The 17,981-nt window shown below is 37.5% G+C and overlaps 1 protein-coding gene across 3 annotated transcripts in view; it reads left to right on the top strand.

The window, feature by feature from the left end:
- Positions 1 to 17,981, top strand: part of RIC1 (RIC1 homolog, RAB6A GEF complex partner 1) — a 113,007-nt gene that overhangs the window by 10,401 nt on the left and 84,625 nt on the right. For 2 of the 3 annotated variants that reach the window (XM_013993583.3, XM_001924914.7), the window contains exon 2: positions 11,654 to 11,761. In XM_013993583.3, the coding sequence (XP_013849037.1) occupies positions 11,654 to 11,761 (108 nt within the window). Of the gene's footprint in view, positions 1 to 3,269; positions 3,383 to 11,653; positions 11,762 to 17,981 lie in introns of those variants that run through there. The other variant, XM_021063974.2, reaches the window with a different exon arrangement.

Genomic DNA, 17,981 nt, shown 5'->3' with positions numbered 1-17,981 from the left:
AGCTGTATCTGTGACCTACACTACAGCTCATGGCAACACCAGATCCTTAACCCACAAACCCCTTTGTTTCTTTAATATGTTTATTTTGACTGACGTGTGAATTATTTGCCTGCTGTTCTGGGCCCTCTCACAGATGGTATCTTTTTCTTTCAGTCTGGGTCACTGTTTATCTTTTAATTTTTTTGTTGATAATTGGGCATTTGGGATAATTTATTATAACAACTCTAGAGTCTGTTTTCTAAGGATCATTGTTGCTGACTTTTTATTTTATTATTTTTTAGTAAGTTGCCTGGCCTTAATCTGCAAAACTTAACCTCCCCTGCAACATACAGCCACTGACTAATATCTCTGCTTATTTTTTCTTATTTTTATTTTTACCTTGGCTTTCTAGGAGTTGCCTCTATATCTGCATAGTGAGTGTTTACATGTTCAAACATCTTGAGCCAATAAAGTTGTGGGTTAATATGTGAGTTAGGGTGTATTGGCAGAGTTCAGGATTTTTTTGTCTGTCCCGGCTTTTTACTTCCTGCTAGGCCCTTCTGGAACTTCCTCGAGAACAGCCTAGTAAGCCAGGATGTGTCGGGAGCGTGGCCTTTCCATGGTCTTATCTGTGCATTTTTATACTGCCTCCCTCATAGACAAGGATGATTGGAGGGCTTGGGTCCTTCAGGGTTTGTTTGTTTGTTTGTTTGTTTTTAGCACCATACTGGTGACATATGGAAGTTCCCAGGCTAGGGGTTGAATTGGAGTATAGCTGCTAACCTACACCACAGTTCACAGCAGCCCTGGATCATCAACCCACTGAGTGAGGCCAGGGATCAAACCCTCATCCTCATGGGTACGAGTTGGGTTTGTTTTACTGGGTCACAACTGGAACTCCCCCTTCAGGATTTTTCCTGTTTTATAAGTTCTGCCTCCAAGGATGTGTGGTAAGCTTCCCTATTCCCTCTTTTGACTGTAAATTCTAGGATTTCCCTGTTAAATTTCTGGCTGGCTGAGGGATGTGCTGCTTCCTCAAAGTTGATGTGCAAACTCTGGCTAGCAGTACTTTCTGATTTTCGTTTTCTAAGAATTTGCTACTGTTATCATCAGTGTTGTAGATATTGCACTCTGCTCCACATCAAGGCAACTTACCTTTAACAGCAAAGCTGCTGGTTTTTCACTATCAGCTCACCCCACCCCGATGGCACCACTGCTTACCAAGCTTTGGCGAAGGGATGAGAACAGTCCTTGGCAAGAACATCATTTTTTGCTCTTGTTCTTACCTAGGTTCAGCAGTTTTTCCATCAATAAAATGGTCTTAATATGTATGCCATCAGTCACTTTCCTAGTACAGTACAGTTGACCCTTGAACAACATAGGGGTTGTGCACACTGAACCTCCCTGTCGTCGAATATTCTCGTGTAACTTTACAGTCAGGCAGCCCTCTGTGTCCACGTTTCAGAGTCCACAGATTCAACAAGCCATAGATCAAGATGTACTGTAGTACATATTTAATGAATAAAATCTGGACATAAGTAGACCTATGCATGTCTAACCTATGTTATTCAAGGGTCAGTTGTATCTGAAGTGTTTAACAGTTTTGTTCACTTCTTTTAGGATGAGAGGATTTGCCAGTCTTTTCACTGTGTCATTGTTGGAAGTCCTTTTGATTAAACTTTTGCTAGGCAATTTTATGTTTACCCAAGTCTTTTTTTTGTTTGTTGTTTGTTTAGGGCTGCACCCACGACATGTGGAGGTTCCCAGGCTAGGGGTCCAGTTGGAGCTGTAGTTGCTAGCCTGCTCCACAGCCACAGAAACACTGGATCCAAGCCGCGTCTGCGAGCTACACCACAGCTCACAGCAATGCCGGACCCTAACCCACTGAGCGAGGCCAGGAATCAAACCCATGTCCTCATGGATGCTAGTCAAGTTTTTAATTGCTGAGCCATGACGGGAACTCCTTGTTTCCCTAAGTCTTAATGGGGTAAACTGAATCAAATTAACTATTTTTGTCATAATTCTCGGTCATATTTTAGAAGAAATACTTCCTTAGTTTTTCTCTTCAAGCTTGTATAATTGTTGATGTAATTAATACTTTCTTCTTACTGTTTTTGAGACTGAGTTATTTGATTTAGTATGTGTGTGCATGTGTGTAGTTGTGAAGTAGTGGGGAGAGAATAAGTTTGAAACCTTGTTGTTTACAGTACAGTTTCAATAGCTTTTAGGTTTCATTTGTCTAACATTACCATAATTGTTATCACTTTCTTTAAAAGCCATTGCCTCTGTTGCCATCATCAGTATCACTTTTTTTTTTAATTAAAAAAGTTTTTTTTGATCATGTCTACCATATGTGGAAGTTCCTGGGCCGGGGATGGAACCTGCACCACAGCAGCAACTGCAGCAACAATGCTGGATCCTTAACCACCTGCACCATAAGAGAACTCCCAGTATCACTTGTTTTCGAAGCATGAGAGTGATACTTTTTGTTCATTTTTGTCCGCTCTCAGTCACATGAAATATAAATCTCACTGACCTTAAAAATAAATATCTAAAAGATAGCAAATACAAAGCAATAAGTATTGAGTGCATATCCTATGTCACTCTCTGTTTAAGTTTTTTATGTATATTGTCTCATCAGTCCTTGGAGTAATTTTGTGAGATTGGTCTGTCTTCCAGATAGGAAAATGAAAAGTGAGGCTCAAATAAAACAGTTGTGTGACCTGGAGATTCAAACCACACTCAATGCCAAAGCTGATTTTGGAGATTGTCCCATGTTGTTTCTCATATAAAATAAGAACAATAGAACTTGAAACAGTTTTTTTGAAACATACCTTAGCAACAACTCACTTAAATAAAACCGTATTTAAACAGTTTTATTCAGACTTAAAAGATAGTTTAATAAGTGCCCACTATCTATTCAGACTTAAAATGTAGTTTGATTAAGTGTCCACTACATTTCAAGCACAGTGCCTACAACCTTTTAGTATATTCTGTTTAAATGAAATGATACTGTTAAGTAGAAGGGCTTCCTGTCCATTTTAGACATTTCCTTTTTATTTTACAAATGAGGAAACTGAGACTAGCGGGCAGATGGTGGATAAGCTTGGGTTCTGCTGATTCTAATGTTGAATTGAGGGAAGACTTAGGAAATTAAACTGGCAAGGTGGCAGATAGGAAGAAGAAAAATCTTAAAACATGGAGGTATATTTATTTTCTTCTTTCTTTTCTTTTTTGGCCTCCCTACGGCATGTAGAGTTCCTGGCCATGAATCACATTTGGGCTACCATTGTGATCAGTGCTGCAGCTGTGACAGTGTTGGATCCTTAACCCCTTATGCTGGGCTAGGGATCGAACCTGTGTCCGAGTGCTCCAGAAATGCCACCTATCCCGTTGCACAATGGTGAGAACTCCAGGAGGTATATTTCAAACCAGAAAAAATATGTATTTTAAAATGTTTACTATTTTTCTGGAATAGGAAAATTACGTAGTCTTCCTAAGTTTATTTTCCAGGTAACTGAGTCCATTTCTTTAACTCCAACTTAAATTAAAAATTTTTTTTTTTTTTTTTTTTTAGTGGCTGCACTTGTGGCATATGGGAGTTCCCAGGTTAGGGGTCAAATCCGGGCTGCAGCTGCTGTCCTACACCACAGCCACAGCAACACTGAATCCGAGCGGCATCTGCAGTCTATGCCATGGCTTATGGCAACACTGGATCCTTAACCCACTGAGTGAGGCCAGGGATGGAAACCACATCCTTATAGATACTGTTTTGGGTTCTTAACCCTCCAAGCCACAATGGGAACTTTTAAACCAATTTTTATAAAAATCTTTCTGAAGTTCTGTTATGTGTTTTTTCTTTATATGATATGCAAATAGTGTGTAATAGTGAAAACTCCAAGCCAAATGGTACTTAAGACTTGAGTCCTCATTACTGACACCATAATGTGTTTGTTGTTGAGGTATGTTGGTCTTCTGACCCAATTAAGTTGGCACTTAACAATATGCTAGGAAATAGAGATAAATTATAGAGCTTGCTTACCTTCATAGGGTTTCTATGTAGAAATTTCTACCTCTACTTAGCTCCAATTGAGTACACACATAGGATTTAATTGAAATGCTTCTCTGGAGGGACTAGCACTGGTTTCCGTAATTCATGAGATTTAAGTTTCATTTCCTAATTTAAGAATATAACCAACCCCTTATTTTATTTATAAAATTTTATCAAAATTTTAAAACATACAGAACATTTGGATATTCACTTCCTAGAATCAACAATTGTCAACATTTTCTTCATCATTTATTTGCTTGGGTGTATATGTATGTGCCTATGTTTTGTGGAAACTCTTTGAAAGTTGCAGGCATCAGGACATGGCACTGGTACCTAACTATTTTGTATGCATCTTCTAAAAATGACTTTCATGGGGAGTTCCCATTGTGGTGCAGCGGCAACGAATCCAGCTAGTATCCGTGAGGATATGGATTTGATCCCTGGCCTTGCTCAGTGTGTTAGGGATCCGCTGTTGCCATGAGCTCTGTTGTGGGTTGCAGATGAGGCTCAGATCCTGCATTGCTGTGGCTGTGGTGTAGGCCAGCAGCTGTAGCTCCGGTTTGGCCCCTAGGTGTGGGTTTGGCCCTAAACAAAAAAGCAAATAAATAAATAAATAAATGAAAATGACTTTCATGTACCTAGCCATAATGTGAAATTTAATATTTCCCCAATATATTCTGTTACGGAGTTTGACCTGAAAATTTCCCCAGTATTCCCCAAATTACTTGCATAGCCTTTTTTTAAATTCTGAAATAAAGATCTACTCAAGGGTTGTGCATTCATTGGATTGCTCATATAGTAACCTGGAGATTTTTATCGCTTAACCTAGGACAGTCTTCTCTTCCTCTTTTACTTTCAATTATATAGATTTATTTTGTTTTTAGTAGATCAGGCCAGATTTTCATGAAGACTGCTCTCACACTCTGAATTTGTTTAGTTAATGTTTTCCTTGAATGTTCTGTATTTCTTGTAAGCTGAAAGTTATGTTTAAAGAATTGGTTGGGAGTTCTTATCGTGGTGCAGCAGAAACGAATCCAACTAGGAACCATGAGGTTGCAGGTTCGATACCTGATCCAGCTTAGTGGGTTAAGGATCTGGCATTGCAGTGAGCTGTGGTGTAGGTCGCAGATGTGGCTTGGGTCCTGCTTCCCTGTGGCTGTGGTGTACACTGGCAGTTGTAGCTCCGATTTCACTTCTAGCCTGAGAATGTCCATATTCCGTGGGTGTGGTTCTAAAATGCAAAAAGCAACAATAAACAAAAAGGCTTGGTTGGATTAAAGTTAAGCATATCTAGTGTGAATACTTTATTATGATTTTGTATTCATGAAATTAATTTAAAAAATTGTTTTTATTCAAGGGTTTTTTTTTTTTTTTTTTTGGTCTTTTTAGGGCTACACCTGTAGCATATGGAGCTTCCCAGGCTAGGGGTATAATCGGAGCTACAGCTGCTGGCCTATGCCGGAGCCACAGCAACACCACATCTGAGCCATGTCTGTGACCTACACCACAGCTCACAGCAATGCTGAATCCTTAACCCACTGAGCGAGGCCAGGAGTTGTACCTGTAACCTCATGGTTCCTAGTCGGAATTGTTTGGGCTGCGCCACGATGGGAACTCCGAAGCGTACCTGTTAATTGAAGTAATTTTGCACGGGATAAAGAATAACAGTGTAATAAACAAAGAGCCTGGTTGTAAGAGCTTGAAAGTGAGATTCAGCTATTTCTCAAATATTACTCATTTCTTATAGGAAAGAAAGAAAATAGCCAAAGTTCATTGACTATCTTCCTGTACATGAACTCGATCATCTCAGTTTAATCCTTAGAGTATTGGTGTTGAGATTGAATCATCAGTCACAGTCCTTAGCTGCCACTCTTAAGGAAAATTGCACTTTGGAATTTGAGGAACGTTGAAGCATAAATTACTCAACACTGCTGACATGGTATCAGTAGAAGAAATTGTATGTTACTGATAAAAGTGCCTGTGTCTGATTTGAAAATAATACCTAACAGGTGGTCAACAGTTAACCAGAAAACTGTTTTTGAAAATCATCTAAAGCATATTAGCAATCTTCCCTGCCGTTGTAAATAGCCTTCAATATATATCAATGTTGGCTTATTTATTTGTTTACTTTTGGGCTTTTTTTTTTTCATATATAGTAAAGTGTTGCTCTTAAGTGGATTTTGACAGGTATATGTATTTTATAAACTTTTCTCAAAATGAATAATTTCTCTGAGAGAAGGCATATCAAACCTCATGTTTTTATGCTTGTACCCATATTGAAACAAAAGAAAAATGTACAGTAACATGGGTTTATGGAACTGCTAAATTTTTACATAAGGAGATAACTAGCAGTCTTCAGTCTCACCTCTCTAGTGACTTATATTTTGCATAGACATTAGTAAGTACTATTCTGACTCTATAAATAGTAGAAAACAATGCAGTTAAAATTGTTGACTCTATGAAAAAATCCTTTTTAGGAGGAAATTTTACTCCTTAGAGAAATGCTTCTTTTTCTAAAAACATGTATGTCTAAAGAAGTCTATCAGATATTTCGTTATGACACATGACAATGCAGATGTAAGTTATGCATGAATCTTTCTGTATAAAAAGTGCTTTCTGGTACTGGGGGTTAGGACTTTAACTTATCTTCGGGTGGGGGCATGATTATATCCGTAGCATTCTGTCTTTGTAATGCTCCATAATAATTGAGAAGTTGGGTACTAAGAGTAAATAAAAACATCCTGTGACTCTGTGTCTGTACTAAGGTTATCCAGCCAAGCTTTTTACAACATGAGAAATGTTTTACATCTGCACAATCCAATACGGTACATACTAGTCACATAGGCACTTGAAATGAGTCTAGTGTAAGGAACTGATTTTAATTTACTAAATTCTTTTTTTTTTTTTTTTTTGTCTTTTTACTGTTTCTTGGGCCGCACCTGCGGCATATGGAGGTTCCCAGGCTAGGGGTCTAATCGGAGCTGTAGCCGCCGGCCTACGCCAGAACCACAGCAACGCAGGATCCAAGCCGAATCTGAGACCTGCACCACAGCTCACCGCAACGCCGGATCCTTAACCCATTGAGCAAGGACAGGGATCGAACCTGCAACCTCATGGTTCCTAGTCGGATTCGTTAACCACTGAGCCACATTGGGAATTCCCTACTAAATTCTTAATAAATTAAAAACTTCAATAACATATGGCTGGTGGCTTCCATGGTGGATATATACCAAAGTAGGTTTTGTAGAACTGGTCATTGCTTGTTTAAAGGGTTGGAGACCAAATCAGCTGCGAAAATACTGTGTTAAAGTTGAAGAGGTTTCTTTGCTACAGAGCTTTAGCAAATTTTTAGTGGGCTGATTTACACTGTAAATCAGGTGTATACAGTGATAAAATGACTATTCCAATCAGGATTCTCATTTTCATCACTCCAGAAAGTTCCCTTTGTCCACTTCTAGCCAATCTGCTATTCTTCTCCCCCTTTAGTTTCTGGTTGTCCAAGCCATATTCTGCCTGAGAGTTGGGCTGATGTCGTTATAAGAAGCGATATGTTACTCATGTCTTAAGTAGGAATTTTTTTGTTCCCATGGTGGTTGTTAATAGTTCTTCAGAGAATATGGGAGGGCCAATATATCTTCCAGATTTTGATTTCAGTTTTTTGGATGAATACTCGGAGGATTGCTGAATCTTATAGTTGTTTCTATTTTTATTTTTTTTTAGGATTTCCATATTCGCTGACCCATATTATATTTTCAACAACAGTGTGCAAGGGTTCTAGTTTCTTCAGATCTTCACCAACACTTGTGTCTTCAGTGTTTTTTTTTTTTTTTTTTTGGCATGGCCATTGTGACAGGTGTGAGGTGGTACCTCATATCATGGCTTTGATTTGTGTTTACATTGAGCATTTTTCACATACATATCTTTGTTGAAATTCTCACTTTGTTCTTGTATTTTTTTTTTTTCTCCTGACCTCAGTGACCATCTTTATGATGGTTATTTTGAATTACCGATCTAGTAAACCATCTATCTATTTTGTTAGGGTCTTTTTTTAGAGATTTATCTTCTTTCCTTTGGAGCATATTTGCCTGTTGGTTCATCTTCCTTGACTCCCTTTGTTGGTTGCTGTGCATTAATGACAAAGCGGCTACTTCTTCAGTCTTCATGAACTGGGCTCATACAGTAGAAGATCTGTACTAGTCTGCTCAGCCAGAGATTCTGATTGTATTCAAAACCTTATGCTAGTCCAACATGCTAACTTTGTTCTTGCAGCCCCTGGTCTAGGTTATGCTGGATCCCCTCAGAGCACCAAAACAAGTGAGACTGAAGCCATTCTCAGGTGTCCTCCAGAAAAATTAGATTATGAGGTATTATATCTAATTCTTTCCCTCCTAAGGGAGATTTTGAGAACTGTTGTTTTTTTCATCCACATGCTCTGTGCTGAGCTTGGTGAGGAATATTGGGAATCGCCAGCCCAAACCTTGGTCTCCGTTCACATTAGCTCCCTGGTGGCTAAATCATGTAAGGTCTCATCAATGTCCAGTGGAAGCCAAGACAGATCAACTCTTTTGGGCAGCCCCCAGAAAATTTGGGGCATTGGAGTTGTGGACTAATTCTTTAACTCCCTATGGTTGTCTGCTTGCTCTGTGCTTTGCCAAGGGAAGGGGCTGTGGCAGCTGCCTGCCCAAACCTCTTTCTCTGGGTTCACGAGCCCTCAGGCAACTAGATTTTTTTCAGATCCTGTCAGCACTCTGAGGCAGGTAAGACCGAACCCATTCCTTTAAGTAGCCCCCATAGAAATCAGGATTTTGGATATATGAACCAACTCTTTCTTTTCCCAGGGAGAAGCTGAGAACTGGAATTTTTTCTCTGCTAACTCTGTGCTAAGCTGCAGAGAGGAGCTATGGTGACCATCAGTCCAAGCTCCTGACTCTTTTCTCCCCCAGGTAGCTAGATTATGCTGATTCTGACAGTGCTTTAAGACTGGCAAGATAGAAGTCTGTCCTCTGGGGAGCCCTTGTAGAAAAGTTAGGGCATATGACACACAGATCACCAGTTTACTCCACAGGGATGAGCTGGGAGGTGGAGGGTTTCACCGTCATTGTATGGCAGTGTATTGGTGGTCAGAATTGTGTTGAGAAGGTGTCCTGAATTTCCCTCCTAGTTTTAATGAATTTGATCTCACGTTTATCCAGCATTGAGGTGCCTTTAGTTTCTGTATTTCTCACATAAGGGGATATTTCTGTGAATTGTTGTAGAGGGAAAGAGAGTCTAGGATTTCTTATTCTGACATTTTGCTAATGTCACTCCCCACCCTCGGTATTTGTTTTTAACTTGTAATTGGTATTTGAAGTACAAACAGCCAATGTCTAGCAGTTTTAATGTGTTTGGAACTTTGTTAGCCCTTCAGAAACTTTTGAATTTCACTTTTAGAGATTAAAAAAAGCTTTTTAAGGGGATAACCTATGTAACTTTGGAAAATGGCATTGTAACTGGTTATTCTAAGGCTAAAGTAAATGAAGTTATCTATAAAAACTGTATTCTATTTGGTAAATTTGTTTTTTATAGGAATATAGTTAGCAATTCCAAAATACTATATACATGTAATAGGGTTAAACAAAGAACTAAATTAGTGGTGTAAAATGATAGCCTGATTTCTCACTGTCAGAAAAAAGTTCCAAGTAAAGAAGAAGGATAGAATGAACCACACGTGTATTCGCATAAGTTTCTGTTTGTAAAAACATGCAAACCATGATCCTATGGAGCTTCTTGTAGTGCCAGAAAGTGGATGTCCGGTTGTTTCAACATCATTTGTTGAAAAGACTGTTAATGTTCTTGTTGTTTTACCTATGCTCCTTTGTCAAATGTCACTTGAATATATTTATGTGTATCTGTTTGTGGGGTCTTTATTCTGTTTCATTGATCTGTTTTCTATTCTTTTGCCAGAACCGCACTGTCTTTATTACTGTCTCTTTATAGTACATCTTGAAGTTGAGTAGTATCAATCTGTTGACTTGGTTCATTTCCTTCAGTATTGAGTTGGCTATTCTGGGTCTTTTGCCTTTCCATATAAACTTTAGAATCCATTTGTCAATATCTGTAAAATAATTTGCTGTGATTTGATTGGGATTGTGTTGACTCTGTAGATCAAGCTGAGAATGGAACATCTTCAGAGAACTGGAAGATGTATTCAGAGACGAGGAATATCTTCATTTATTTATCCTTTTTTGATTTTGCTTATTAAAAGTTTGTATTTTTCTTCACATAGATCTTATACACATTTTGAATTTATATCTAAATATTTTTTGTTTGCTAACTCCACTTGTTCATTGCTGATACATAGGAAAGCAAATGATTTCCATACATTAACATTCTATCCTACAACCTTACTGTAATCACTTATAATTTCTACCAGTTTTTTTTTTTTTTGGTTCATTTTTTTCTGATTTTTAGTATAGGCAGACATGTTGTCTAAGAATGAAGACAATTACGTTTCTTCTCAATTTGTATATTTTTTATTTCCTTTTCATTGTGTTACTGCATTAGCTAGAACTCCCAGTATGATTTTTGAAATGGGAAGGGGCGAGGGGATATCCTTAACTTGTTTCTGATCTTTTATCAGGAAAGCTTCTGTTTAATTCCAGCAAGTATGATGCTAGCTATAGGTTTTTGTAGATGTTCTTTGTCAGGTTGAAGAAGTTCCCCTATGTTGGTGGTTTGCTGAGAGTTTACGTCATGGATGTGTGTTGGGTTTTGTCAAATTCTTTTTCTGCAACTATTGATAGGTTTGTGTGGTTTTTTTCTTCTTTTAGTCTGTTGTTGTGATGGATTACATGAATTGATTTTCAAATATTGAACCAATCTTACAGACCTGTAGTAAATCCCACTAGATTGTAGTATATAATTCTTTTTATACATTGTTGGATTTGATTTGCTAATATTTTCTTGGTAATTTTTATATTTATGTGCTTGAGCGATACTAGTCTGTCATTTTATTTTCTTATAATGCTTTTTCTGGTTCTAGTATTAGGATGGTGATGACCTCATAGAAGGAGTTAGAAAGTATTCTCTGCTTTTGGAGTTCCCGACATGGCGCAGCAGAAACGAATCTGACTAGGAACCATGAGGTTGTGGGTTCGATCTCAGGCCTTGCTCAGTGGGTTAAGGATCCGGCGTTTCTGTGAGCTGTGGTATAGGCCTGCAGCTGTAGCTCCGATTATACCCCTAGCCTGGGAACCTCCATACGCAGCAGGTTGTGGCCCTAAAAAAAGACAAAAAAAAAAAAAAAAAGTATTCTCTTGCTTTTATCTTCTGGAAGAGAGGCTATAAAATTTACATAATTTTTTCTTTAATATTTGATAGAATCTACTAGTGAACCCATCTAGGACTGGTTGTTTGTCTTTTTAAAGGTTATTATCAATTCAATTTCATTAATAGATACAGGCTTATTTAGACTGTCTTTATGGTTCTTATTAGTTGATTTGCTTGGACTATTTATGCTTATGATTTAATATTAGATTATGTTACCTTTCGTTATACTTCTAGAATTAATAAACTACATGATGTTATCTTAAATTTTACTCATATATATTTTTATGAGATATTAATAAAACTGTTTTCTTCCAGCCTAGTGTGTTAATTGTAACGTACAAGGAACCTGCAAAATCATCTTCTCAGTTTGGATCCTACAAGCAAACTGAATGGAGGCCAGATAGTACCATGATAGCTGTGTCAGTAAGTAGAATTTTCAACTTTGTGTTTTTTATGAAATAATTACATTGTATTTAAATTTGACTCCTTTGGATGAGTTCCTTTCACTTGTGCATACCCATTAATGTTTACTTTCTGTGATAGGAATTGAGGTACTGAAGCTTCTCTTTAGGTTACTCCTAACCATATCTTCTTTCTTGACTTTTATACTTCCTCCCTTTTCTAACTGGTGCTTCTATCCTTTTCTTTTTGTTCTTCTTACTTTTCTGTTTTGTCCTTGAAGTCTAATCCAGGTTTTTAAAGCTCTCATCTATATCACATGGTACCCTCAAATTTATGTTTTAAATACTGCTCTTTATTCCCAAGGATGTCTCATAAAAGTGATACTTTATATGTTTATATCATATTAAATTCTCATATCTATTTGGGTCTATTTCTGTATTTCCTTGTTCCGTTAATGTGCTTAGATCTGGTTAATTTTACCTTTTCAATTTCAACTTTTTAATTGTCATCCTTTGTACAGTTATCATCACCTAATTTGAATTACCAGTGATAAATGGTAAACATTTATTGAGCATATTCTTTGTAAGTACTGTTATAACCAGATTATGTGTATTATCTGTTTAATCTTTAAATCAACACTTCAAAGTAGCTATATTGTTTTCCTTCATCATGGATTAGTATACTGAGGATCTGAGAAATTGTTTTATCTAAAGATAACACAGATAATGTATATTGGAGAGAAGGGCTTTAAACTTAGGTACTTAGATTCCATTTACTGTCCTCTTAATTACTATGCTAATTTATCTCTCTGCTTTCAGTCCTTCTCCTGTTCATGCTATGTAATGCTGACTGGATTAGTCATCTGAAAATGGCTTTATAAAATTAGAAATATTGAGCAGTTCCTTACTTTCTAAAGCAAAGCTTTGTAGACTGCCAGCTATGTACCATGTCTGCTTGCCTTCCTATTTGTGTATGGACCGTGAACTAAGAATAGTTTTACATATTTAAATGATTGAACGAAATAGAAAAGGAATATTATTTTTGGCAATTGAAAATCATATGAAATTTAAAATTTATTGTCCATAAATAATTTTTTGCTAAAGCATGAAAACACTTATTTTCGTATTGTCTATGTCTGCTTTCAAGGTACAGCAGCTGCACTGAGTAGTCCCAACAGTGACCTTATGTGGTGCTTCATCTCTTTGACTCTTCTGCTCAGTGTTCTATAAATTATATGGCATTTATAAATCCAGTGTTTAAGTGCCATGCTTATCACTATACTGTGACATTTCATATTATCTTTATTACTAGTGAGTGCCAGTTATGTTAAAGGAATAAAAGAAGAGAAAAATACATCATGTTTTTAAAGCATATGGGGGTGTGGATTATTTTATTATTGAATTAGATGGTAAAACATTGTGTTTATTATGCAGTGACACTATAGCAATGCCAAAAGAATACAATAGAAGTTGACATTACCCAACTAAGTAGTCATCACAGTATTCCTGAGTCACTGTAATTAGTAGGGAGGAAACATTAGAAAATTTAAAATGAAATATTTCATCACAAAAATTAAAAATTAAAATGAAGATTCGATCAGAATGGTTCATGTGATAAATTGGTTCATGTGATAAATTGATGAGTATTAACACTGCTCAGTTGTTTATTTGAATAGTCACGGCAGAGTGAAATGACAGACTAAAACTACCCCTCATGAACAGCATGTTTGAAACAACTTTATGGAAAAATTTTAAAACAAGTTGAGAAAACACTAATTCGGTACAACCTTACGTAGACTCCACTAAGGTGTTTTAATTTATAGCGATACAAATATGGAGCAGAAAAAGGCTTAGTTGGACATATTGACAAAGCTTATGCACATGTAAGCATTTAAAACCTATGGTTAGGGAATTCCCGTCGTGGCGCAGTGGTTAACGAATCCGACTAGGAACCATGAGGTTGCAGGTTCGATCCCTGCCCTTGCTCAGTGGGTTAAGGATCTGGCGTTTCCGTGAGCTGTGGTGTAGGTTGCAAACGCGGCTCAGATCCCGCGTTGCTGTGGCTCTGGTGTAGGCTGGTGGCTACAGCTCCGATTAGATCCCTAGCCTGGGAACCTCCCATATGCCACGGGAATGGCCCAAGAAATGGCCAAAATAAATGAATAAATAAATAAAAATAAAACCCATTATTTAAAAAAAAAAAACCTATGGTTATATTAAGTTTTTGTTAGAAATAGAAGCTGTATATACTCACTTGTCTAAGCCCACAGCCATTTGATGGCTTAGCAGTCTGTGGTAAAGATTGACTGTGAATTTTTTAGCTCAGGTATGTGATTGAAATCTTTTGAACTTGAAGAACCACCTTTAACCACTTAGGAGACATTGAATGACTTTGGAAAATAGATTTTCTGTAGAGTTGAAAATGTTTCCTAATGAATTCAGTCTAAAACTGTAATGTGTAACTGTTTATATGTGAAATTGATACGTGATTAAGCCATTTTGATGACAACTAAAATGTTTGAATTACAAGTAATGTCAGGTTGCTTTTTATACTTCTACTGCTATCAATAGGTAGGAAGAAGTACGATCTCAATTTCCATAAAAATTAGCAATAGATATTTTCCTAAGCTCAAACTACAGTTCTAACAGCATTTTTCAGACCTTAATGCAATTGCAGAAGGAATTTCTGTATTTCAAAATCCATTAATTGTGCAAATGAGGAGGGCTTCCCCCTAACTTTCAATTGGAAATGACTACTCTATAATGGGATGACATGTCAAAAGGCCAAACATAGGAAAAGAAATCTAGTTAGACTTTATAATTACCTACTAAGTGATGAATATATTCAGTTTAAAATATGGATTGATATCACTATTTCGGAGTACTTGTTTGAAAGGACATTTTAAAATATGTGTAAAAAATCACATTATAGACTTGCATTAAGAGGAGACTTTGCAGTTGATATTTAATTTTTATTTATTTATGTATTTATTTATTTGCTTTTTAGGGCCACACCCATGGCATATGGAGGTTCCCAGGCTAGGGGTCCAGTTGGAGGTATAACCACTGATTTATCACAGCCACAGCAAACGCAGAATCTGAGCCTTGTCTGCGACCTACACCACAGATCATGGCAACGCCAGATCCTTAACCCAGTGAGCAAGGCCAAGGATCGAACCTGCAACCTCATGGTTCCTAGTTGGATTCCTTCCTGCTGTTCCATGACAGGAATTCCTGCAATTAATTTTCATGATAGGAAACACTAACTTTATTTTCAGTTCAAGTATGATTTACAGTGTTGTGTTATATTTATATATATTTATATATGTAATTTTTTTCACATATTTCCATTATGGTTTATTATAAGATACTGAATATAGTTCCCTGTTTTATACAATAGGACCCTGTTATTTATCTGTTCTATATATAGTAGTTTGTATCTACTAATCCCAAATTCCTAATTTATCCCTCCTCCGACCCACTTTCCCCTTTGGTAACCATAAATTTTGTTTTCTATATTTGTGAATATGTTTCTGTTTTGTAAATATGTTCACTTGTATTATATTTTAGATTCCCCATGTAAGTGATAACATGTGGTATTTGTCTTTCTTTGTCTGATTTACTTCACTCAGTATCATAATCTTTAGGTTCTTCTGTATCGCTGCAGATGGCATTATTTCATTCTTTTTGTTTATTTTGTTTTTTTGTCTGCACCCACAGCATGTGAAAGATGCCAGGCCAGGGATGAAACCCACGCCACAGCAGTGACCCAAGCTACTGCAGTGACAATGCCAGATCCTTAACCCACTGTGTCACAGGAGAACTCCATTTCATTTTTTATTGTGGCTGAATGATATTCTATTGTGTGTGTGGGTGCGCGCACATGTGTGTGTACATATGTATGTATGTATGATACACTATCATCTTTATCCATTCATCTGTTGATGGACACTTAGGTTGCTTCCATAATTGGCTGTTGTAAAGTTCTGCTGTGAACATTGGAGTGTGTATATCTTTTCAAATTAGAGTGTTTGTCTTTTCTGGATATGTGCCCAGGAGTGGGATTGATGAATCATATGGTAATTCTATTTTTAGTTTTTTAAGGAACCTCCATAATATTTTCTATAGGGGCAGCACCAGTTTACATTCCCACCAACAGTGTAGGAAGGTTCCCTTTTCTTCATACCCTCTCCATCATTTATTATTTGTAGACTTTTTTTTTTTTTTTTTTGTCTTTTGTTGTTGTTGTTGTTGTTGTTGCTATTTCTTGGGCCGCTCCCGCGGCATATGGAGGTTCCCAGGCTAGGGGTCCAATCGGAGCTGTAGCCACTGGCCTACGCCAGAGCCACAGCAACGCGGGATCCGAGCCGTGTCTGCAACCTACACCACAGCTCACGGCAACGCCGAATCGTTAACCCACTGAGCAAGGGCAGGGACCGAACCCGCAACCTCATGGTTCCTAGTTGGATTCATTAACCACTGCGCCACGACCGGAACTCCTTGTAGACTTTTTTGATCATGACTGTTCTGACCTGTGTGAGGCAATACCTTACTGTAGTTTTGATTTGCATTTCTCTTATAATTAGTGATGTGGAGCATCTCTTCATGAGGCTATTGGCCATTTGTATGTATTTGGAGAAATGTCTGTTGAGGTTGTCTGCCATTTTTTGATTGGGGTTGGGGTTTTGTTGTTGCAGTTATTGAGTTGTATGAGCTGTGTGTATATTTTGGAAATCAAGCTCTTGTTGGGCCACATCATTTGCAGATATTTTCCCCCAGTCTGTAGGTTGTCTTTCCTTTGCTGCACAAAAGCTTATATAAGTTTGATTCGATCCCATTCATTTATTTTTGCTTTTATTTCTTTCACCTTGGGAGACTGATCTAAGAAAATATTGATGTGATTTATGTCAGAGAATGTTTTGCCCATGTTCTCCTCTGGTAGGTTTTTAGTTTTAGGTCTTATATCCAGGTCTTTAAACCACTCCAAGTTTCTTTAAGCTTTTCTTTTTTCCTAATTCTTTTAAGTGGTTAGTTTAAGTTGGTTATTTGAAATTTTTCTTGTTTTTTGAGGATGGCCTGTATAGTTGTGAACTTACCTCTTAGGACAGCTTTTGCAGTGTCCCATAGATTTAGTATGGTTTGATTTTCATTGTCATTTATCTTGAGGTTTTTTTAAATTTCATTTTTGATTTCATCATCAACCCATTGGCTTTTAGTAACATGTTGTTCAGTCGCCACGTAATAGTTTTTTCATTTCTCTTTATTTATTTTTATTTATTTATTTACTTATTTGTGTCTTTTTTTCTTTTCTAGGGCCACAACCACAGCATATGGAGGTTCCCAGGCTAGGGGTCCAATCAGAGCAGTAGCTGGCAGCCTACGCCAGAGCCACAGCAACGCCACATCTAAGCCACGTCTGTGACCTACGTCACAGCTCACAGCAATGCCGGATCCTTAACCCACTGAGCTAGGCCAGGGATCAAACCCAAGACCTCATGTTGGATTCGTTAACCACTGAGCTATGATGGGAACTCCTCATTTCTCTTTATGTGGTCAGACCTTTGCATAAGTCTCTGGCAGTAAAGACCAGCTGAAGGACCATTTACTGAGGCAAATTAAGTCGCAAACTCTTGTCTTATTTTGAGACTTAGTTTGTTCCCTTCGCTCAGGCACTTTCTCCGAGTGGAATAGTCCTAGAATTCTCAAGACCATGAGGTCTGGGAGAAATTCAGTACACCAGTGTATCCTCTACTCTAAGCCTGCTGGAGTCAGCACTGTTAAGTGGATGGCCCTGTCATTGTCCACTTCTGGAAAGAGTCACATTCAGCTCTTTCAGGGTTCTGCTTTTTAAGCTTACTTAGAGAACTGAAATTCTAGGTCTTGGCCCAGAGCCTCAAGCAGTGGCAAAGCACAACTTTTCCTCTACTTGGTCTCTCAGCACCCATTCTCTCCCAAGAGAGCTTAAGAGATCTTGGAGACTGACAACATCCTCCAGGCTCATCTAGCATACTTTTTGGTAATTGTTTTACTCTGAAACAAGAAAGAGGTTCGAAATGCGGGCCTGGTCTTTCCATCTTATTTGAATCCAGACACTAACTTAAGCCATGTCTTGCTTTTGTTCAGCACTTATTTGCCTCTGCCTACAGAAGAGGTTATTTTTTATTTTCATTGTTTGCACTATAGTGTAAAATAATGAAAAATAATATAGGTGGAGAACTATTAGTTTTTTATTTTATTTTTTT

Source organism: Sus scrofa, chromosome 1, assembly GCF_054392235.1.
Source record: "Sus scrofa isolate SSC_HxYL_T2T_F1_AM1 chromosome 1, Sscrofa_HxYL_maternal_Yorkshire_Landrace_v2.0, whole genome shotgun sequence".
NCBI lineage: Eukaryota > Metazoa > Chordata > Mammalia > Artiodactyla > Suidae > Sus > Sus scrofa.
Note: the sequence above shows the minus strand (reverse complement) of the source record. Positions and strands in the feature narration are given on the sequence as shown.